Below are 24,096 nucleotides of genomic sequence, written 5' to 3'. Positions count from 1 at the left end.
TAAGTTCTTGCAGCTTCCTTTATATAATAATACTTTCTTTTTTCAATAGCTTAAAAGCAGTTCTTCCTACTTTAAAATACTCCTGTTATTTTCTCTCTGTCACCTTGGAGCCATCCCATTATCAGATTTTATCATTTAATTATCTTGCTTATACATGTAATACTCCTGCTGAGTTTTGTAGTTTTCCCTCTGCACCTTTAGGCTTCTGTGTCTATAAAATCATCCTACTCATTCTCTGTTCAGAAGCTTTAAATAAGGCAGCATTTACATAAACAATGCATATAATTTGCTAATCACTGAATATATGCAATTGCTGAAATTGGAAATGCATAGTTGCAGAAACACTCATACAGCTTATTGCTCTTTCATATAATAAAGTTAGTTAGTGAACCACAAAGCAACTAAATAGAATGGGTATGACACAGCATGTCAAAAATTAACCAAGGTTCACAATAGTCAAAATAGCATGTGATGTGAATACAGTTGCTAAGTCTTTGACCTTGTTAAGGATGTTGTGTGAACATAGCCATTGTATTGATATTGTATGTCACCCTAACAACTGCTAAGGAATTGTTAAGAGTTAGTTTTATGGCTGCATTTAATTGGGTCAGAATTTATTGTATTAAACTCTCTGGGACTTGCTTTTGAATCAACCTACATAGGATTGTGTTCTGTTTTTAACTACAGAGGAAATATTGGTCACTTATATGAACTTCGCAAAGGTTTATCTAGGGCCCTTCTTTTTAATATCTTGTTATTGACTTACGTAGCAACTTACATAAAGGTACTCTGGATAATGCTTTGTTGAATGGAGTTATCAGATCTAATCTGCAAAAATCTAGATTACTATTAGATGGCAGCAGAGGGTCCTCTGTAGCTCTTTGCTAATATCCGGTGGCCATCCAGATTCTTGCAGCTCAGAACTGACACCCTATCATGGAATTTTCCCCTGTCCAGAGTCACTTTTTGTGAGATTAGCTGACATATAAACTTGATAGATAAATAAAGTGGGACTTCAGAGTAAACATGAAATACTGTAATCTTAGGTATAATTACCTGAAATTTGAAACTGAATAAATACGCTTTGAGTTTTGCTGTGAAAACAAGTTACCTTGTTCCGTATACTTTTTTCCACACCCTTTTCAATAATTGGTCACAATACATACAGGTTATAAAAGAAGAAGTACAGATGGGTTCTGTTGGTCAATTTGTTTGCATTATTTCTGATTGTCTTTGTTCAAAGTATACATATGCAGGATCTGCATAAACTATAAACTAATGGGAAGGAACTAGTAGAATCTACGATGCAAGGGTGGCTGCTGTACATTTCCTTCTCTGTGAACTGGTAGGATGTTCAGAGCAGCTGTTACAAGATAAAATATTTTTTGGAAGAGAACTAAAAACAGGGTGTTACATACTGACAGACGGTATGGTAGTTTCCACCAAGGTCCTCTGATCTGGTGGGAAATTACTCAAAGGTGATTGGTCAAGACGTCTGACAGCTCCCTATAAAAGGGCTGCTGCCAGACAGAGTCTTTGCTGGATTGTACATAGTGTTGACTAATAAAGAGCTGTTGTTACTGTTAGCCTGAATCTGCTTCATCCATTCACCTGATCTAACACAGATGGTATATCTTAGTGAGCACAATTGGTTACAAGTGAAAAATATAGGTGGATAGTGCTTTCATATTGACATTAGCCCTGCTAATGATATGTTGAAAGATACAGTCTTTTTCAGAGTATAAGACACACTTCCCGCCCCCGCCCCCAAAAGAGGGTAAAAATGTGGGTACGTCTTATACACCAAATATAGTCCTGCCCACCTACCAGCTCCCACCCTTTGTCCTCTGCCCAGAGGTGGGTTGCTCCCAGTTTGGCCAGGTTTGGCTGAACAGATAGTGGCGGCAGTGAGAGGCTCCCCCCACCCTCCTGGATGCTTCTGCACATGCGCAGAAGCATTGTGCATGTGCGCGAGCCTGAATGAACTGGTAGTAAACTGGTTAGCAACCCACCACTGCCTCTCAGAAATTTGCCTCCTTACAGCAAACAGCAAACAGCCTCTTTCCGTTTCAGCTTCAGCACAGCTTGATTAGCACAAGCAACTGATTGTTGGTTGGATCAGCTTCCCGATTATCAGCTGTTTCAGGCTGGAGGGATTGCCATTGCCTATTGCCACCTCCACACGTCCCGTTTTCAGCCTCCGCATGCCTCATTTTCTGCCCATTCCGATCCCTGCTGCCTGGAATGGGCGGAAAATGGGGCACTGCCCCAATCCCTGCTGCCCGGAATGGGGCAGAAAATGATAGTAAACTGGTTAGCAACCTACCAGTGCCTCTGCCTCCCAGCAATTTGTCTCCTTGCAGCAAACAGCAAACACCCTGTTTCAGCTTCAGCATAGCTTGATTAGCACAAGCAGCTGATTGTCGGTTGGATCAGCCTCCCGATGATCAGATATTTCAGGCTGCAGTTCCTGTCGATCTAATTCCCTTTTCCATACTCCCCTTTTCCCACTTTCAACCATGTTCACTCCACTGGAAAAGTAATCAGTTGTCTTGTCTTTATAATCATTTTCCCCTTCAATTTTTGGGACTCTTGGAAATGGTCTTCCCTATCATTTTTTGCTGTTATAAACTCTATTTTTTCCATCTTCTTCTCAATTCTCTCTGTTATTTCTAATAAATTTTGAATTCCAGCCAAGATGTTTTGCAAAGTTATGTTTTTATTTTTAATGTTGTGCCATTTTGACAGGCTAGTAGATACTGCCACTCTGGCTTTCAAGGCTTCTTATATTAAATTAGCTTAAACACAAGTTCATTTATAATCTTCAAAAAAGAAGGTTCTGTTTCTTTTCCTCTCCCACTGCCAGTAAGACTCTCAAAGTGCACCTGTAAAAACAATTTGTGCCCTTGCTTCTTATCACTTTTTATAAACAAGTTGCCAAGCCTCGAGATATAAAGTCAGTGAGATCAAAAGGAAAAGGGAAAGTGCAGTGTTTCAAAAACTCAAGCCTCCAGCCTCCAAGTGGCAGTATTGCTTCCCACTCTCTAATGTTATTTCAAACTTAAAAGAAACAGAGTTCTCAAATAGAATTAATAGCAAGTAATAAAAGTCCTGTTGAAATAAGAAGACTTTAATCCATAAGTTAAAAAATAAAAATAAAAAATTAGAAGAAAAACTGATCTGTTCTCTTTATAAAAAAAAAGTTGCGAGCACGTCAATGCACAAAGTAAAATTAAACACACTATTCAAAGCAATCCAATATAGATTAATTTCGTCAGTTATTTTCTTCTGCTTTTGGATTTAATTTAACTTAAAAAAAAATTTGGGCAGTCTTTTCCAAAACAATAAAGTTTCCTCACCAGATGGACACACTTTCTCTTTCCACTTCCCTTCTGTTCCGGAGCTGTCCCAGCCTGGGGCTGGACTTTTTGTCGCCAGCTTGAAGACCTTCTCTTGGATCGATCAGGGACTTTGCGGTGTCCCCGAGATTAGCAAGACTTATTCTCCCTGTTCACCGTCTCTACGGGATGGTTTAGGTCCAATTGGACCACCCAGCGGCAAAAGTATTGGCAGCGGTCTTGGAGCATCGAGACCGCACGTCCGTATCATCGTGACGTTGACTCCTCCTTTGATATTGCAATGAAGTCCAGCAACACCCACCCTTTTGAAGCTCAAATTGTATTCCTTTGATATCAGAAGATATTGCAACTTCTGATATCAAGGAAATACAATTTGAGCTTCAAAAGGGTGGGTGTTGCTGGACTTCATTATTAATGATCGCCAGGGGAAAAATGGCTCAATAAGGCTATAATCAATGTGTTTATTATTCCTTGAGCCTTAAAGCAGACATAACACAGCGAGATTCCCCCTCAGATTGAAAACTAAGACAATAATTGCCTTACTTCATCCTCGTAGTTTTGGAGATTAAATACAGTAAGAAAATCTTATATGACCATACATCAACTCCATATTTATTAATAAATAAATATTTACCAATATTTATAATTTACAATGATTATTTTTAAATAATTTAAAAATATTAAAAACAATAAAATATTTTTAAAAAAACATTGAAAAATATGAGGGAGAGTCCATATGTGATTTTCCCATTATTTCTCCCTTACCCATATTACAGCCCTTGAGCTAATGCTAGTCAGCTTGAAATCAAATGGAACTTAATGTAGCTTTACATGACAAGAAGGTGACAAGATACTAACAACATGACCCCCCTATTTACTAAAAGTAGATTGGATTCAGATTCCCTAAGTTACCAGTCACCAGTGAAGGACCATAATTGCTACTTTTTGAGCAAGTAAAACCTAGCTTTCCAATCCAGTCCTGTAAGATATTGTACCTTGGCCCAAGGGTAAGGTGACCAGACGTCCTTCTTTTGGCGGGACAGTCCCGATTTTTAACAATTTGTCCCGCATCCCACGGCGTTTTAAAAAAGTTGCGATTTTTGGTAAGGTGCGCGGCCGCGCACGTGTCAAGAAAACACCGCGCAGAAGTTTACAACTGCCGTGCAGTGATTTCTACTGTCAAAGGCTCCGGAAGCAGGTGAGGTCCTTTGCAGGCAGCTAGAACTGGCCGCCCGCAAAGGACCTCCCCGGACTTGTTTTGGTGAGCGCGAGGCGACTGACGGTAGTTTGCGCTGGCCGCGCCCGCTCAAACTATTGTCAGTCGCCCCGTGTTCAGCAAAGCAAGCCTGGGGAGGTCCTTTGTGGGCAGCCAGTCCTAGCTGCTTGCGCCTGGCGCTGTGGCTAAAGTGAACCCCCAAAGCCCCACCACCACTAGAATAACTGCTGCTGCCGCCTCCTCCTCTTCCTCCTTCTCCTCCAACAGCACCACATTTGCTGCCTGACACTGCAGCTGAGGTGAAGCCGCCAAAGCTCCCGCTGGTGCCTCTGCCTGTGGCAGCGGCGCCTCCCCCTCCGCTCGGAGCACCTGAGCTGGGCCCTACATTACCCCTGCCCCCTCCTCCTCTGCCATTCTTTTGAGGAGCCATGAGGCCGCAGGAGCCAGTAGGAAGGCAGCGGAGGGGGCGGGAGCAGGAAAAAAATGCCTCATGGCTTCTCAAAAGCACGGGGAGGAGGAGGAGGCGGCAGGGGTAACGCGGGGCCCAGCTCAGGTGCTCCGAGCTGAGGGGGTGGCGCCACCGGCGCTGCCACGGGCGGAGGCGTCAGCAGGAGCTTTGGCAGCTTCACCTCAGCCGCAGCGCTGGGCAGCAAATGTGGTGGTGCTGTTGGAGGAGGAGGAGGAGGCGGCAGCAGTTATTCTGGTGGCAGCGGGGGCTCATCAACATCTTCAGCAGCAGCCCTGCCCCCGGTGAAAAAACCCGAAGATGGAGCAGATCCACGCAGATGATGTCGCTGCAACATGACTGGAGGAGGAATTCTGGTAGTTGAAGTCCACAAGTCTGTCAGGTTTGAAGACCTCTGGGTTTTTTCCCCCTAAAGGGTTAGGGGTGCAAGGATATAGACCACATTTTTAATCAAGAAACACCCCCCCCCCCAAGTCAATGGTCTCCCGCTTTACCAATGTTAAAATCTGGTCACCTTACCCGAGGGTACATTTCAAAGAACGTTAGATTAAGGCAGTGCTTCTCAATTATTTTCTGTCATGCCCCCCCTAGGAAGAAGAAAACATTTCGCGCCCCCCCCCGCGCGACTGTAAATAGTATAATTTGTCTATAAAATTGTTATAAGTACACCTCTGCATAACATAGCACACCGGTCTTTCCTCGTCTCCCACCGTAGTCACATGCTTTCTTTCCTCTTTCCCTCTTGCTTGTCTATCCTTCCTTCCACCCTCCCTTCCTCCTTCCCTTCCTTCCTGCCTCCCTTCCAGTTCCCTCCTTCCTCTTTCCCCCTGCCTGCCTGCCTTCTTTCCTCTTTCCCTATCCTCCTATCTTTCCTTTCTCCCTCCCTCCTTCCCTGCCTCCCTTCCAGTTCCATTCTTCCCTCCTTCCTTCTGCCTCCTTCCTGCCTGCTTGCCTTCTTTCCTCTTTCCCTCTTGCTTGTCTATCCTTCCTTCCACCCTCCCTTCCTCCTTCCCTTCCTTCCTGCCTCCCTTCCAGTTCCCTCCTTCCTCTTTCCCCCTGCCTGCCTGCCTTCTTTCCTCTTTCCCTATCCTCCTATCCTTCCTTTCTCCCTCCCTCCTTCCCTGCCTCCCTTCCAGTTCCCTCCTTCCTCTTTCCCCCTGCCTGCCTGCCTTCTTTCCTCTTTCCCTATCCTCCTATCCTTCCTTTCTCCCTCCCTCCTTCCCTGCCTCCCTTCCAGTTCCATTCTTCCCTCCTTCCTTCTGCCTCCTTCCTGCCTGCTTGCCTTCTTTCCTCTTTCCCTCTTGCTTGTCTATCCTTACTCCCTCCTCCCTTTCTTCCCTCCCTCCCTGCCAGCAGCTCCTCCAGCATCCCAGCTGGAAGCAGCAGCACAACAGTCGCCGTTACCAGGGGCGAAGGGGTGGCGGTGGCAAGATCGGGCGACCGCCGCACCTTTGTCCCTTCCCCAACAGCGGCTGTTGCGCTTCCGCTTCCAGACGGAATGCTGGTGGTGGAGCTGCTGGCGGGGAGGCGAGCTACCTGCATAAAGACGCCGCCGAGGGCATGGCAGAATATATCCCGGCTTGAAGTGGCAGCGCTGGGGACTGCTCAGAGACTCATCAGAGCCGCGGGCTGGAGCTGTGCAAAAAGCCTGCTTGGGCTGGGGGGGCGGGGGGGGAAGGGAGGGAAGCCTGGGACAGCCATGCTTCCCTCCCTCCCACCCCCGCCCGAGCAAGCTTCTTGCACAGCTCCAGCCCGCGGCTCCAATGAAAATCCACAGTCCGAAGTGCTGCCACTTCCAGGCGGGATATATTATGCCTCGCCGCCGCCGCCGCCGTTGCACCCAGATGGAAAGGGAGCCTTCGCGCCCCCCTTTATGGAGCCTCGCGCCCCCCCAGGGGGGGCGCGCCCCACTATTTGAGAACCGCTGGATTAAGGTATTCAGATTGTTTTGAATAATTTATTTGATGTTATAGTGAAAAATAAAGTTACTTCCCATAGTATCTCACAACATTAGTGTTTTGCCAAAAACCTACCAGTCAAAAATAGCAAAAATCCTCATATGTACATCTGTATGAACAATAGGTAGTGCATCAAAGATAATTTATTGTAGCAGAATGATTGCTTTAAGATGGTCCCTCCATATTTTTAAAAGAAGAGATTTATAGGAAAAATAAAGAGAAATATTATTGTATGAAGGAATATGGAATGAATTTTTATATGAGCTTAGTTCTGATGCATAGTTGAAGGTAAAGTGTAATTAAACATAATTTGTAATAAGTTCTTCAGACTATGTTAGATAATGAGAAATCTTACTTACATGTTTAACTGTTTTGCTTTCTTCTTATATATTACTGATTCTTTATCTTATACACTCCCTCATTCACATTCAGCAGAGATGTGGGTAAAACCATGAAAATAGGAGATAAGGAATTGTGTTCTTTTTTCTGTGAACACTATTAACTGTATCTACTTGGCATGAGAACCATACTAGGGGATATGATGTCACAATGGAAGGCCTTATGTCATAATAGTCTTCCCAGTCCAAACAGTAATTTTGAATTCAAGTTTAAATTTTTAAAATTATTTTTAACACAGCTCCCAATCAAAGTAAAATGTTGATGAATCATTTGATGAAGATAAAACTGCATACAATACTTTTAATTATTATAAATACCATTTTAATTTGCCTCCTAACCTTAAAAAAAATTCTAATCACTTTTGACAGCATGTCACAAAGCACACACACACAAAATCCTAATGCACTATTCCTGTTTTTTCTTTATAGATGTCAATGGATAACAGTTTCATACTATCATTCATTATCAAATCTTCACATTTTATTATTATTTGTTATCTTTAATCAAACATTACTCAGACCGATTGTAAAAAAACTAATTGTATCCCAACTAATAACCAACTTCAGCATTATCAGATAACTGAAAATTAAAACAGGTAATATACAATTGTTTTCATTTGTCACCTCTGGTTATTAAAATTGTATTATCCTTATTTTTACATTAAGTACATTAAGTACTGCATATCAAGACAACTAGACACAAGAACAGTTTTTCCCCCGAACGCCATCACTGTGCTAAACAAATAATTCCCTCACCACTGTCAAACTATTCACTAAGGCTGCGTTACTATTACCATTAGTCTTCTCATTGTTCCTATCACCCATCTCCTGCCACTTATGACTGCAGGACTGTAATTTTGCTGCTTGTATCCTTATGATTTATATTGATATTGTTTCCTGACTGCTTATTTGTACTGTTAAAAGAAATATCCTTCTGGGTTCAGCTCCAAGTGGGAAAAAGATACTGGAGACATGGAGGCTGCTTGGAAAGATGGTTTAATGGTGGACAGGACCACATGGCTTGAGTCCTGAACAGAAAAGGTGATCACATGCTTCAATGTTGGTGGAGAAGAGAAGGAAGGGCTGAGATGCTGAGTCCCTGGTTTTATGCCCTCTCTGGCCTTTGATCTTGAGCTTGTATTCTGATTGGTTGTCAGACTCCCATGGGCCATGCAGGGGCAACTCTCTAGGCTGTGTTTTGAATCCAGGTTTGGTTGAGTTCTCAGATGCCATGTGGTGAGTTGGGTAAAGAGCCAATATTATCATGCCTTAATCCCATCCCCCTGGAGCTGAAGGGGAGAAGTCTTTATTATGTAAAGGGACTGGCTTGGCCATCTTAATGGCCCATTGACAAAGTGGGTGGGGGCAGGAAGCTGCAGGGAGCTATTCTCTCTTTAAAACATGTTTCTTCCTTTTCACATCCAGGGAAATATAATATTCTGCCATTTCAATATTTCTAGGATATTTCATTTTTCTGGGAGAGGGCTGGGTGATAACTTTCCATAGTACCCTATGACTATCATTAAGTGTTGTACCTTACGATTCTTGACGAATGTATATTATCTATGTACACTGAGAGTATATGCACCAAAGACAAATTCCTTGTGTGTCCAATCACACTTGGCCAATGAAGAATTATATTCTATTCTACATTAAAGTACAATTTAAAAAAGTAACAAATATGTTCAATTCATAATCATATTTGTTGCTCAAAGTATTGTTTTTTTAAAAAAATATCTACCCATAGCTGAGGGTAAACCTATCTTATTTCCTAACCCTAAGCCTGAACCACCGCAAACGGACTTCCTTTGTATTAACAGTTGCATTATAGGGAATAGAAAGCAATAGCTTTCCCTGGAAAAGACTGGGAAAAATCTTTCTGTTGATTTTTTTTTTGTTCTGTCTTCAAGGCACTGAAAGTAGAGGGATGAACAGCCACAACAGACATAATTCAACTCTACTTTATTTTTTATTACATGATATATTACAATTGGCAATTGTCACACGATGAGAGCATCAGCGCCCAAGCGCACGAATCTTGGTAGCTGAAAAAAGTGGGCGTTGCAGCGGGAGGAGAAGAAAACAATCCGGCTTAGCGCAGTTGCTTCAATTACCACCAGGAGACGCTGTACACAGCAGTCTAGCGCTCTTTAAAGGGAAACTCTGAAATGTGTTTTCAAGTAATTTTCATTCACAAAAATAGAGAGCAAAGCAATGCTGCGCTTCTGGGGTTTTAGGAACTCTTGTCTTTTGGGCGCAAAGAACTTTCTAACACGGGTCCCTCCAGATCAGGAAAAGCAACACTGGGGAATATGGGCAAGATCCAGATTTCTGTCAGAGGTATCGGTGACTTGACCTTTCCTCCTCCAAATGAATTTCTTTTTAGTCTCTTCGAATCAGTATTGACTCTTGGAAACTGCTTACGTGCCACTTCCTCCGGGTTTATTTATTTGTCAAGCATGTATAAGATAACAGATATAAGTATAAACATGATTATGAATACAGAAAATGAACACGAATAAGTGGGGACATTAAGACAAGGACAGTGGGCACTTTGGTGTGCTTATGCATGCCCCTTACAGGCTTCTTAGGAATGGGATGAGGTCGACATCAGACAGTCTAAGGTTTACTTTTGTTCGTAAAGTTTTTAGGAAGTAGAATATATAATAACAGAGCTGGAAGGGTCCTTGGAGGTCTTCTAGTCCAACCCCCTGCTTAGGCAGGAAACCCTACACCACTTCAGACAAATAGTTATCCAACATCTTCTTAAAAACTTCCCGTATTGGCACATTCACTTCTGGAGGCAAGTTGTTCCACTGATCAATTGTTCTAACTGTCAGGAACTTTCTCCTCAGGTCTAAGTTGCTTCTTAGAGGTAAAGTAATTTACCCTTGCTTGCTTTTCCCTAAGGCTGAGAGAGAGCGATGGGAATGAATTCCCCATACGAAATGTCCATTCCTGAAATGCATTATTTGAACCGCTAAAAGCACCGACGAATAACTGTAACAGGGGAGGGATGTTTAGCTGTAAACTCAGAACTGTCATCGCCATATGGCCAGCGATGCATAATTATTGGATGCCTCTTGTACGCCATCCTTAACGTGAAACGTGGAGTCCATGGCAAAGTCATCCTCTGTGAGAGAGTTCTGCGCCAGGAGAATAAATCCAAATCCAGATATTTCTGATCCAGACTACGAGATGGTCCCCCACTATTCGCTTCTGGTAGTCTCCGTACGCGTGCTTTGCCTTCCAGCGCACTTGGATGATGTCATCAGGGCGCGCCATCTCGGCGTCTCCTTACTTGGGCGAGGGTGGGGGCGTGAGCAGACGGTGGCGTGATGGGGCTGCTGGTGACCCCTGTGATGCGGAGGTGTCTTCCCAGGTAGATTCCGACGACCGAGGGGGAAAGGCCACCTTCAGTTTCGACACCTTAGTAGGATGGAGTAGGAGAGATTGAAGAAGTGCCCAGGGCAGCCCTCCGCCCCACCGCTTGCTCTGAGCGGTTCCGCTGTCCCCGGGGATTTACTTAAAAGTCCCACCGAGTTCTGATAGTTGAACTCTGCCCCGTTTTGCATAAGATCAGTTCGCATGTTGCGCGTGAAACCCCGGAGTGCCGGTGTCCGCTGGCGTCCCACCGTAAGATTACAGCTGCTCCCTCTCTCCTAGATAGGCGCTGCAAGCGAGCAAAAAAATACTTCGCTGCCATCCTGATTGATCAGCCCCAAAACGGCGAACATCTTCTCACGCATGGCACTGCACTGCACTGCACTGCACATGATAATAAAAGCTTGTTCCTAGTTGTAAGCAAGCTCAGCCGATCACTTTCGAATGCATTTCTTTAGTTGGATACTATAGAAATGATCCCTTGAACTGTAAAGGCAAACATTTTGATTTATCAACCGAATTTGAGCTGCAGGATTAAGCAGTAATTTGGAGCTTGCCCTGCATCCAAGGGCAGTAACAGTTAATTTTCTGCTACCAAAACAAACAATAAAAAGTATCAGTGTTAAGCTGTTTGGAAATTAGGATAGAGAATCGGGCTTTGCATATGTGTGTGTGTGTGTGTGTGTGTGTGTGTGTATTTGTGTTACAACCCCTGGTATGACTATGACCTTTATTTATTTATCAGTACAAATATAACACATATATGTGTGTGTGTGTGTGTGTGTGCGTGTGTGTATATATATATATATATATGCAATTCTCTATCCTAATTTCCAAACAGCTTAACACTGTTATAAAATAATAAAAATAAATAAAGACAGGATAAAAAAAATCTAAAATTAAAAACAAAGGGTGGACTTTATTCATTAGTACAAATATATTTCCCACATGTTTTATGTCATTCTATTGAGTCCCAGATCCTAGAGTGTTTTGGGGAAAACAGTGAAGAAAGGGCATTAGGAGAAAAATATACCAAATTCATGTAAAGTCCCATATGTCTGGCTAGTATTCTTGAATTTATATATTGTTTGTATCAGAGCAATAGAGGCAAAAAAAATCTTTGTACTGTATATTAGAAAAAATGTAACTACATTAAATGGATGTATCATTTTGAGAAATATGCAGAGGAATGAAAGACATATCTAAAAACAAGTCTAACAAAAATACATAATTTGCTTTATGTATTTACATTTGCTGTGGCAGAGATATGTCTGACCTTGAGTTTTTTGTTTCAGTTTGAAGCCATTCAACAGGTTGCAAATCACATTACGACACTTAGTAAGTATGGAAGTTGGGTGAATAAATATTTGTTTAAAACACAAAAGCCCTAATAACACGAATTCCTCAGTCCCAATGAGGATTTGTTGATTTGTGTTTTTTAAATAGCAATCTCTCAAGGCAAAAGGAAAAATACTTTTGAAAATGAAGGAAGTTTCTTACAAAACTATCATCTGGTAATGTTCTGTTTCAAGACAGGATAAAGGTAAAATCTGAAGAACATCAGATAGTTAAATAATATGGTTTTCTTTAAAATAGAAAAGTATTACGACACTTAGTAAGTATGGAAGTTGGGTGAATAAATATTTGTTTAAAACACAAAAGCCCTAATAACACGAATTCCTCAGTCCCAATGAGGATTTGTTGATTTGTGTTTTTTAAATAGCAATCTCTCAAGGCAAAAGGAAAAATACTTTTGAAAATGAAGGAAGTTTCTTACAAAACTATCATCTGGTAATGTTCTGTTTCAAGACAGGATAAAGGTAAAATCTGAAGAACATCAGATAGTTAAATAATATGGTTTTCTTTAAAATAGAAAAGTAACAATTTAGTCCAAATGCACAAAGCATTATGAACAGTACTATAAAACAGAGTTGACAGGTTCCTAGTGATTTCACTTTGGCTTATAAACTTACTAACTGTGGAACCTCTTAGATAAAATTCAATTTTGTAATAGTTGGGTATATTTAACAGTGTTAGAATGAGAAAATTAAGAACAAGAATCAAAGGTGGTGTAAGGAATGTAAGAAAGAGTTCTATGTCTGGAATATTGGTGGAGGTTCTTAATATTGGGTACTTCTGTAGATTTGTGCCCAAAGTGCTTGTCTTAAAAGTAGCCATTTTAGTATGTACTAATTATGTTTTGAAGATCTTCTGCAGAATTACAGATTGTGTAGAATTGCCAACCAATCTGTCATTGGTGCATCAGCTTCATTCAAGTCTTTGTCATTCCATACAGAGTATGACTAAGGATCCTTCAGCTGAGGTTCTGTTGGAAAAAAGAGGGTGTGCTGGCATTATTACCATGAACAGACCGAAAGCTCTGAATGCGCTTACTCTTTCCATGATTCGACAGATCTATCCCCAGTTAAAGGTTGGTGGCTTTATATGAAACCAAGGTTATAACAGTACCAAAACATTTTAGATACAGGTAGTCCTCGACTTACGGCCACAGTTCAGCCCAAAATTTATGTTGTTAAGTGAGACGTTAAGTAAGTTTTGCCCCATTTTACGACCTTTCTTGCCATAGTGGTTAAGTGAATCATTGCAGTTGATAAGCTAGTAACACAGTTGTTAAGTGAATCTGGCTTTCCCATTTACTTATAAGTATGACTCAGTTGCCAAGCATCTGAATTTTGATTACATGATCATGGCGATGCTACAAAGGACATAAATGTGAAAAACGATCATAAGTCAGTTTTTTTCAGTGCCATTGTAACTTTGAATGGTCACTAAATGAGCTGTTGTAAGTTGAAGTCTATCTGTAAAGCAATTGATGAATGGGTTGACAGAAGACATATGAGACTACTGTATTTCTCCAAAAATAAGACAGGGTCTTATTTTCTTTTGATCCACAAAATAAGTGCTTGGCCTTATTTTCGGGAGGGGGGTGGCTTACTATTTTTGAGATGCAGGAGGCCCCTTCACCTCGGCATGCGGCCCACAGATCAGCGGATCCAGAGAGGGCTGGAAGTTCGGTCTCTGTTTCTGGCACATTCTTGCCAGCCCTAACATCGCTGGGCCTGCCGTCACTAAGATATGTGGCGCAGTAGCTAGGGTTTGTGGGAGTGGCCTCCGTGAGACCGTTCTGCATGGATAGCAGGTGCATGGGGCATGTTTCCTCCCCCAGGAAATGGTGGGGACTGGCTGCGCACGTGGTTAAATATTTTAGGGGAGGTCTTATTTTTGCGGGAGGTCTTATTTTAGTGCATGCGCTCAAAAGCCCAGGGAGGTCTTATTAAGGGAAACAGTGTAGCTAAACAAAGATGGCACTTCTAGTCAAGTTGACATTGATTTCTCAGTACACTTTGCCACTAAAGGTGTAAATAGATTCTGTTGAGAAGCATTGTTTTGAAGGGAGTTGAAGGTTCTGTTTGTAACAGGTCTTCAGTAGGACATTCTTGGCATGGCTTGAGAGTATAGCAATGATGTCACAAGCCTTGTGATAAAATACATTGACTGCAAGAGCTTCTTCTTCCTCCTTTGGTATCCTACTCTGCTCTCTTCAGAAAAAATGAAGAGTCCATAAGGCGGGGAGAAATGGAAACAGTATGCATTTCTCTTTGTTTGTGTAGCTGGTCTGTTCAGAGCAAAGCTCCGTTTGGGCTTACATAGTAGGTTCTCTTTCTCATCAGCTTTTTTTTTTTTTTGAAGGAGGGATGTAACTATCATGATGGTGTGTACCTCTTGCATGCTGGCTTGTATAGTGGAAAGAGGGTGAGAAGAGATGGGGGTCTAATGTGCTAATATTCCCAGCCTCTTTCATGGATATTCTAAGAAGGAAAAAACTTCTCTCAATCCTCTGTGTTACTTGATTTGATTTGATGTGATTTGATTTATATGGTTGCTCATCTTGCAAAATACTACTGGTGAGTAACACACTTCCAAACAACAAAATAAATAACAGAAATAATAAACAATTATCATAAAATAAGAGAATCAAAGAAAAGGAAAAATTGCAACCAAGAATAAATCACCCAACACTAATTAAATCATGGGACACCTCATCTCCTGACCCCCATGCCCAGAAGAAAAGCCAGGTCTTAAGGGCTTTCCAAAAGTTGTATGAGGTCAGTCCCAATCTAATCTCAAATGGGATGGTGTTCCAAAGGGAGAGGGCAGCAACAGAAAAGGGTACTCTTGCCTCTCCTTATCCTTAAATAAGTAGAACTGCAGTATTTATAAGGTTTCAGCTTGATACAATATATCCCTGAACTTAACTGTATACATTTTTATCTGGACATATGAATAGATTTGACCAACTTTCCAAAAGGCCTCCGTAGGACTATGCAATAAGGTAGAAAATTGTGAGTTCCGTATATTGCTGAATTACAATTTCTCATCCTGCAAATGCAGTGGTTGGGAATCCAAGGGTGGGGTATAGAGTCAGGATGCTTATGATGGAAATATGCAGGAACAGTTACCTAGGCAAAAGGGACTGAAACTTTTTTTTAAGACTGAGAATTGAGATAAAATTTGGTAGGGTCAGATAATATTGTGGCCTGCTGGCGGCCTGCAGAGCTGGCAGCAGAGTCAGACAGTGAGGAGGTTGGGGAGTAACATGGGCCAGTCCTGAGGGTTGAGGAAAGCTCAGACGAGGGCTCTGCGTTGGAGGCAGAGAGGGAGCTAGACAGCAGTGAAGCAGAGGTACAGCTGGAGTCTGTTCCCAGTGTGCGCATGCACAGAGCTGCCAGAAGACAAGAACAAGTAAGAAAGCAGGTTCGACTTAAGAGTAAAGCTACACCTTGGAGATGATTGGCCCCTCCTATAGGAAACAAAAGAGGGGCGAACAGGAAGTGGGCTTTTGCAGGAAACAATTTGTTCATTCAGTCATGTCAAGAGAGAAAAGTTCTGTTTGTACCTATAAGAGACTGTGCCAAGTTTTGCCTTGCCCTGCATTTGGAACTAACTATTTGGCACCTTGCCAAACAAGAGAAGGTTCGTATTTGGTAAACAACCCTCTGAAAGACTGTTTGCTAAGTCTTGTGGACTGTGAATGAAAGGAATTCACAGTTGTGTAAATAAAAGGGGTTTTGCCGGGACCAAGACTCCACTTCTTACTCGTTAAGGAAGCCTGGGTCAGAACAGATAGCTACCTTTCTGCTTTACTGGATGATAGAAAAAGGGAGTCGGTATACCACAATCATTCTTGTACGGTTTTGTTATTATAGTCAGTAGTTTATAACCTTCCTGAGGAATTGATTCCTAGGCTGGTCGACTTGAATGAGGCTGACAATAGACAATGTTCTAATGCTTTGGCTTTCTATTCTTTCTGGACAATCCAACCCTGATCTAGGTAACTTTTACACGTGTTGCATAATTTGAAAAAAGAGAGACCGCACACTTAAAACGTCTAATGCTCTGACATGGTCTTTCCCATTATTTCTTTCAGAAGTGGGAGCAGGATCCTGAAACTTTCTTAATATTAATAAAGGGAGCGGGTGAAAAAGTGTTCTGTGCTGGGGGTGATATAAAAGGTGAGAATGTGAACATTTTTTTTTTACAAAGTTCAGGGCTTTGTCCTTGATTTTGAATCCAAGGAAATGTCATCCTAACCCGGCTCCCTTATTGAGTGCTAATGCCAGGGTGGCCTATTGACACGAACTTCTTATCTTTGAACCTGAGAGGACCTCCTAGGAAGCCATTTCCTCAGGCCTCATTTGATTTGGGGTGATCTACTCTCTATCCTAGCTCACCATAGTTAACAGAATTTGCTAATTCTTGTGAAAGGAGTTGTGGAAGCCAGAAGGAAAGAGGAATATTTCGGGACATTAAATGTTGTCATCATTAATTTTGACATTTGTTTTGTATTTTTAGCTATCAGTGAAGCAGGAAAACATGGAGACAGATTAACAAAAGTTTTTTTCAGAGAAGAATACAAATTGAATAATGCCACTGGTATGTGTACTTTTAATAGTATCCCCTTAATAATTTCTTTCGACCATCTCTGCAGTGAAAATTCTGTTTTAGGATAATAGATATTTATTGTGTAAGCCAATAAAGCCTGTTCAGCTTGGTATTTTTGATGGTCTTTTCCATGTTTAGGAGTGAAAGCTATTCATTTAAGGAAACACCGCAGCAGAAGAGAATGAAACTTTACGAAAGGGTTCTAAAATTAGGACAGTTTTTTTTTAAAGATAATTTTAATGTCACATCTCAAAATATAAAAGACTGAGTACTCTAACCCTTTATGTGCACAATTTATATTATTTGAATTTATGCTTAGTAGTATTTATTTGCAACTCCTGCTAGGGTGTCCCCGTTTCACGTTTACATTGCATACTATATAAGTAAAGCTAAAGAACATTAAAGGTGGACTATTTAAACCAATTCTCTTATTAACTTGTTTGCTTTTTCTTAATTTTTACTTAAGTTATTCTAAGAACAGTGGCTCCATATTTAAAATGTAAAATTCTGATTAGAGAATGCAGTCCTTATTGAGACCTATCTAATATTTAATATGTTGTTCTTTTGACAATGAACAAATAACCATTTCTTGTGTGCTATCGCTATCAGTATCAATCTGTTTGTTAATTTGGGTACCGCCAGCTTCTTCCTTTTTCTATTCTGGCCTGTTTTTACATCTCTGCTATGTTTTACAAGGTGACCGTTGTAATCTGGTTAAATGACAACTGGTTTTTCCTCCCCAAACAACATTAAGAATGGGGGGAAAAGAACCAGTATCTTAAACATAAAAATATATTTTAAAATGCTCTTAACAATGAAAAAAATGAAATTTTTTAACTTACTCATCTGAATATTTTATTCGAATTATAAAGATGTATTTCCTTAGGTAAGTGTGCATTCTAATATTTTAAGTAGGATAACATATTCTATCATTTTTGACAGGCACCTGCAAGAAACCTTATGTGGCACTTATCGATGGAGTTACAATGGGTGGTGTAAGTGGAAACATTTTGTAAAATAAACAGATTGGTTCACCTTGTGTTCACAACCAGTCTTAAAAATTGTGGGTGAACTAGTTACAGCCTATTTCAAGCAATCTTATTTGATGGATGAAATTGACATTCGTATATTTTGGAAGAAGGTTCACAATACTGTCTTCTCATACCGAATGTTCATCATGCTGCTTTGTTAAACTAATAGTAAAAACTATTTTTAGCTGCAAAAAAAAAAAAAAAACCAGAACTATGATAAGGAAAAAATGAGAATCCTCTGTATCCTCTGAAAGAAGTTATTCCAGGAGGAAGAATATCTAAAGGTGCAAGGTGAAAAGTGTCTTAAAAAAACAGAAGACGAAGAGTAGGGAGGAACTACCTTAAGAAACAGCATTAGGGAAGAACAACATGTAGAGCAAATAAAGGTTAAACAAGCAAGGTAATCAGGGATTCTACCAGGTTTTAAATAACAATATTTTTTGAGAAAGATACTGAATGAATTTCTGCCTGGTACTGTTTGTCTTATTACGTAACTAGCACTGTGTTGCCAGTGACCATTTTACCTTTATTGTGCTAAAGGATTGTGCTCTTAGGAAAAAAAACATCCTGCTTGAAGAATCTAGTTTCCTTCTGCTAATATTTGGACGGTGTCACATAAGCAGTGGTTGAGTTACAAAGCACTGTATGATGTATGCCTTTTGCAAAGAAAATTAATTGCCTGGTTTATCTTACATAGGATTGGGAATATTCTCCTGTTGTTCCTTGCATCTTTCCTCTTCTTAGTATAGTATATAGCCTTTATTGTCATTGTACATTATGTATACAACGCAATTGGTTCTTCTGCTCCTTTGGGAATAATCAGTCCTTGAAAAGCTGGGTGTAATCATTGTCTGACTGCAAATGATGTAGTCTAGTCCCCAGGCTTTTGGAGACTCTCCCCCTTTTTTTTTCATTATATGCAATTATATGACCCCCTTCCCATCTTGAAAGAGCTGAGTAAGTAAACTCTTCTTTCCTAGTTTTTTTCTTGTTCAATGGTAACATGGACATTTTGTGTTTTGTCCCATGACAATGTTTTCCTTTGAGATTTAAAAAAAAGAAGAAGTGTCATTTGATCCTAGGACCAACTTTGGATTTCAAATGTGCAGGTTAGCCCTTTTGTCTGTGGGCAAGCAATTGTGACAAAACTGACACGTTATATCAGTGTGTCCTGATCCAAAAGGAAGTCTTAGCTGAACATTCCGTGTTTTGAAACTGCTTGACCAGACAAGCTCTGGACCTTCCTTCCTTGTATATCTTATCTACTTAGGCAATACTCAGGGTATTCAGACAAAGAACTAAAGTAGAGAAATCCCCCCCCCCCCCCAAAACAAAACAAAACTTTATGCAGCCGGGTTTGCGGCAGTCTAGGCTCTGGAACGGTTCTCACTGGGGCAGTGACAGTGCAGTCATCCATTACACCCAAAGCAAGATTGGACATGGCTTGCAGATCAGTTAGTTTATCAAGCCGTCATAATCTCTGTAAGCTGAGAAAACAATATATCAAGATCACTGATACCGCTGCTTGACTTTCTCACATTATTTCAGCCAGCCAGCAAAATCTGGTATTGAAGGAGGAGAATGAGCAAAGGAAACAACGTTTATTCAGGACTTGGTCTCGGTACCTCCAGCTGTACTGAACAATCCTGTGAGACTTCAGCACATTCTCAGCCACTAGAGCAGAGATGTAACACAATGGCAAGAGGTTGTTGAAGTCTGCTTGCTCTTTTCCGTTTCTGGCTTCTTAAGACAACTTGATCCCATGATTGTGCATCTTTCTCGGGGTAGAGGAATGGTCTGCTATAGGATTGGGCCAGGAACCCTTATGCCATACCCAGACTAGTATTTGGGCTGCCCAGCGCCTGTAACATTAAATGGAGACTTGCATTTCAAAATGTGCTATTGAGACCAGGTGGACTCATAACCCTTCTTTATCCTCTTATATACAAGGATGTCAGTGGAATTCCTCCAGGTTTAACTTCCAGGTACTGAGGGGGCTTGAAAATGTGTGCTTTTGCCTTATTAAATAATAGAAATAATAATGGTAGTAGTTATATAATAATAGTATAAATAAAAGAATATAATCATAATAGTATAAATAAAAGAATATAAATGTCAAATTAAAAAGAACTATGTGATCTAAATTCGCAATTTACAATGTATTTTGTTGTTCCTTCAGGTCAGTCTCAACTCCTAATGACTACTAGGACAAGTCCATGCAATTTTCTTGTGAATATTTTTGGAAGTGATTTTCCCTTGCCTTCTCCCTAGGACTCACAAGAAGCAACTAGCCAAGGTCATCTGGCTGACTTTGGGCCTAAGACAGGATTAACACTCAAGAGTCTCCTGGTATCTTGCCCGGTGCCTTTAACCACTCCACAAAATTGGCTCTCAAATGCTAGTATATATGATGCAAATAAATAAATAGCACAAATAAAATTGAAATTTAAAAGGAGGGTAAAAATTAGATTAATCAAGTAACCTTGCTGATATCCAGTGACCCAGGCAAAATCACTTGTTTCAGTTTACAGTTGACTTATGAATAGTTATTTTGCATCAGCTTACCCCAAAAAGGTACTTATGACCAAGAGTTGAAGTTTCAGTGGCTGCCATCCCACAGTTATGCGATTGCATTTTGGATGCTTGACAACCAGCCCATTTACAGCATCCCGTGGCCACATGACCACAATTCACAGAGGTATTTTTTTGCCAGAAAATTTTAGCCTTCAGAGAAAGCCTTAAAACCTGACTCTACCGACTGGCATGGGATCCTTAGGAGAAACTGCTGGCTGGATGTGATTGTACACTAACACAGAAGGCAGCCTGCCTCTCCCTTCCAAATCCTTGTTTTAATTGTTGTAATTTTAATCCATTTTTATATTTATAATTGTTGGATTTTTTGTTAATTTGATATAATCCACTCTGAAGGGCAAAATGGGAAGGTAGGTAGGTAGGTGGGTAGGTACGTAAATAGATGGATGGACGGACGGATGGACACTGGGTTTCAGCAAAAATGACTGGCATTTGCTTAACTTAACGACTATGGCATTTGCTTAATGACAGGGTGACTCCTTTAATGACCATTGCAAAAAATGTCATAAAATTGAGTCAGTCATATGATGACTTCTTAATCGCTGGCATGACTTATGACAATAGTTCCAGGCTCAATTATGATTGCAAACCGAGGACTACCTTATATCTAAGCAGTCTTGTAGTTATCTTTGAAAGGCAATAACTTTAAATGCAGACTGGATCTATTTTAAGACAGAGTTTGATTTCTATAGTTTGTTAAATAAATAACATTTAGCCAATGTTCATTCATACTATGCCTAAATCACACTTCGATGCATTGCATAGCAAAGGGTAAAAGTGTCTCATAGTTTGCAGTAGCAGCTAAATTAAAGCAAAACTTGATGGGCCTTGCATGATTAAAATGCATCCTGAAATAGTAGATAATTGTATCTTTTTTGTCAGTTGACCTAGAGTCCAGTAGTCGTTTCCTGTTGAAATCATATGTTTTCATATGGTGAAGTGTTCCCAAATGGAACTGAGATAGAACAGAGGCAAACAGCAATTCAGATAAAATATTGGAGGTGGAGCAGAACAGAAAACAGACCACTTTCTTTTGAACAAGGCAGCTGAAGCTTTTAAGAACATTTCAGGCCATCGGTTGACCAGAAATGCATGTTAAATGGAATAAATGGAGCTTTAAATGGATTACATTAGTCTAATAAGGCGTATAATGCAGAAACCAAATTGATGTTCACAAGACTGGTTTTTAGATGTATTGTTTTATTTTCTACTCATTTATTAAATCTGGTCTACCACAGAGTCACTGCTTATAAAAACGAAGATGTAGCCCAGCCTTAAGTACAGAAGCCAACTGAATGGTGTTTGGGGAAAAGGCATTCCTTCTCAGCCCTAGGAAGGAGGCAGAGGCAAACCATTTCCCAAAAATTTCACCAAGAAAACTGAAGGGACCTGAAGTCCCCACCCCACCCCCAACCCCAAAAGTGAGAAATAGGCTATGCGAGGAAGTATGTGTATGATTTGAAGGTCTCTGAGAATCCAGTTTTTCCTCAAGATTCGTTTTGACTGGTGATTCGGCAATAAGGATATTTTATTTGATCATATAACATCTGTAGTGAATATTCATAGCCCTTCATTCGGTATTAAGTTTTCCCACTAATTTTTGAATGCACTTGAACCAGGCCAAAAGACGAGGCAGTGTTGAGCAGCTGATTTTTACAAGCATGTGTGAAAATATAAATACACTAAGAGTATCCATAGTATTTTTAGCACCATGTAGTAAAAGCTCCTCTTACGGGGAGCATCAGTAAATAAAGCTGCAGATGGCTGTGTAAAAATAAAAGCAGATTGTGATTTCTCCGTTTGTGACTAGCCCCTGGTGGAATGAATGTAATGAATTGAACACCAATGACTTCCTGTTTATTTTGGGAATAGTGAAGGAGAAATAACTTACCAGGGTAAAATGTGCAAAGGAAATTTCAGATACCAGCAGTTTTATTCTATAACAGGAATGGTTTATTTACTATCATTTTTCAAAAATGTCCTCACACAGAGTTTATGGATGTTATATCTCATTAAAGAATAACAATAAGAGGCATCTGAGGAGCAAACCTCATTGACTTCTGTTAGTTTGCTTCCATGTGTAAATTGCCTAGAATTTCTAAAAGGGTAGCTGGGTTGGGCTGTTGCTGAAAGAAATAGCTGAGAGCCCTGAAGCATTTCAAAGACCAACACATCTGATGTGAAGGTAGTCTCTTAGAGCTTTCATTACATGTATATTATCCCTAGTTGGGAGGGGAATATACAGATGGGAAGTAAAACATAGTTTAAATTAACAATAGCCGAATGTACAGAGAAAGCACAATGTGGTTTTGAACTAAAAGTTGTATTAATATGGATAGGAGAAAAGGTACTGTAAGAGCTGTATGTGTGCATAGATACTTTTTTGGATTGCAATAAGATACATATTTTTAATTAATGCATATTAAACAGACCTGCACACTGGGATGTGGATGTTAGTGTACTTACGAAATAAATTTCTTTATCCAAAGCTCAAACCAAAAGCACATATAAAAAAAACCTGGCTAGTTTAATCCAAAGCCAGCATCTAATTCAGTGTTCTGTTCTTACAGTGGTCAAGCAGATGCCTCTATAGCACCGGTGTCAAACTTGCTGCGTCACGTTGCTGTCACGTGACGTTTTGTGATGTTTTTCCCATTTGCGGAGCTGGGGTGGGTGTGGCCTGCGCATGACGCATCTGGCCTGAGGGCCGTCAGTTTGACTCTCCTGCTAAGGCAGTGGTTCTCAACCTTCCCAATGCTGCGACCCTTTAATACAGTTCCTCATGTTGTGGTGACCCCCAACCATAAAATTGGTGTCTCGGTTCCTAAGACCATTGAAAATATGTGTTTTCCGATGGTCTTAGGTGACCCCTGTGAAAGGGTCGTTCGACCCCAAAGGGGTCCCGACCCACAAGTTGAGAATCACTGGCCTAAGGGAAAATGAGTGTGACACTATCTTCCCATTAAATTCTCTGGCAACTGGATTCAAAAGGTCTTTTAGCTCGGAGTCATGGCCTTGCTTGGTTTCCATTAATGATGTTCCTGCAGTGGTTCTGAGTGAAAGGTCCTTTGTTCCCTCTTCCTCATCGCTTTTCCATATATCTCAGCATTAGTATGTACTATTTGTTAACATCAAATGACAGTAGCTGTCTAATGTTTTACTCACAATTCTTTCTCAATCGTATAATTGTATGTATGTATGTATGTATGTATGTATGTATGTATGTATGTATGTATGTATGTCTAATTTATTTAACTGTAGAGCCAGGTCCATGTAGTGGTGTAGTATTGCCTTTCTGATATATAATTCTTCTTAGTTGTAAATTTTAAAATCAGCATGAAGGTGCCAGATGAAATAACCTACTACTAAATAAAGTAGAAGAATGTGGGCTGGACAGCATCACCACCAGATGGATTCGTAACTGGCTGACCAACCGCACTCAACGTGTAGTCCTCAATGGAACTGCATTTACATGGAGGGAAGTATGCAGTGGAGTACCCCAAGGCTCTGTTTTAGGCCCAGTACTCTTCAACATCTTCATCAATGATTTGGATGAGGGAATAAATGGGGAACTCATCAAATTTGCAGATGACACCAAGCTGGCAGGAATAACCAACTCCAGAAGATAGGCTTAAGATACAAAAGGAGCTTGACAAACTTCAACATTGGGCACTATCTAATAAAATGAAATTCAATGATGAAAAGAGTAAGGTTCTCCATTTAGGCAA

The 24,096-nt window shown here is 40.6% G+C and overlaps 1 protein-coding gene across 5 annotated transcripts in view; it reads left to right on the top strand.

The window, feature by feature from the left end:
* Positions 1–24,096, top strand: part of HIBCH (3-hydroxyisobutyryl-CoA hydrolase) — a 68,670-nt gene that overhangs the window by 12,012 nt on the left and 32,562 nt on the right. For 2 of the 5 annotated variants that reach the window (XM_081935158.1, XM_081935157.1), the window contains exons 2-6: positions 12,077–12,119; positions 13,078–13,212; positions 16,231–16,315; positions 16,656–16,736; positions 17,688–17,740. In XM_081935158.1, the coding sequence (XP_081791284.1) occupies positions 13,081–13,212; positions 16,231–16,315; positions 16,656–16,736; positions 17,688–17,740 (351 nt within the window). In that variant the 5' untranslated portion in view covers positions 12,077–12,119; positions 13,078–13,080. Of the gene's footprint in view, positions 1–10,655; positions 10,780–12,076; positions 12,120–13,077; positions 13,213–16,230; positions 16,316–16,655; positions 16,737–17,687; positions 17,741–24,096 lie in introns of those variants that run through there. The other 3 variants (XM_081935155.1, XM_081935156.1, XM_081935159.1) reach the window with 3 other exon arrangements.

This window comes from Natrix helvetica (genome assembly GCF_964273705.1).
Source record: "Natrix helvetica genome assembly, chromosome: 1".
Lineage (NCBI taxonomy): Eukaryota > Metazoa > Chordata > Lepidosauria > Squamata > Natricidae > Natrix > Natrix helvetica.
Note: the sequence above shows the minus strand (reverse complement) of the source record. Positions and strands in the feature narration are given on the sequence as shown.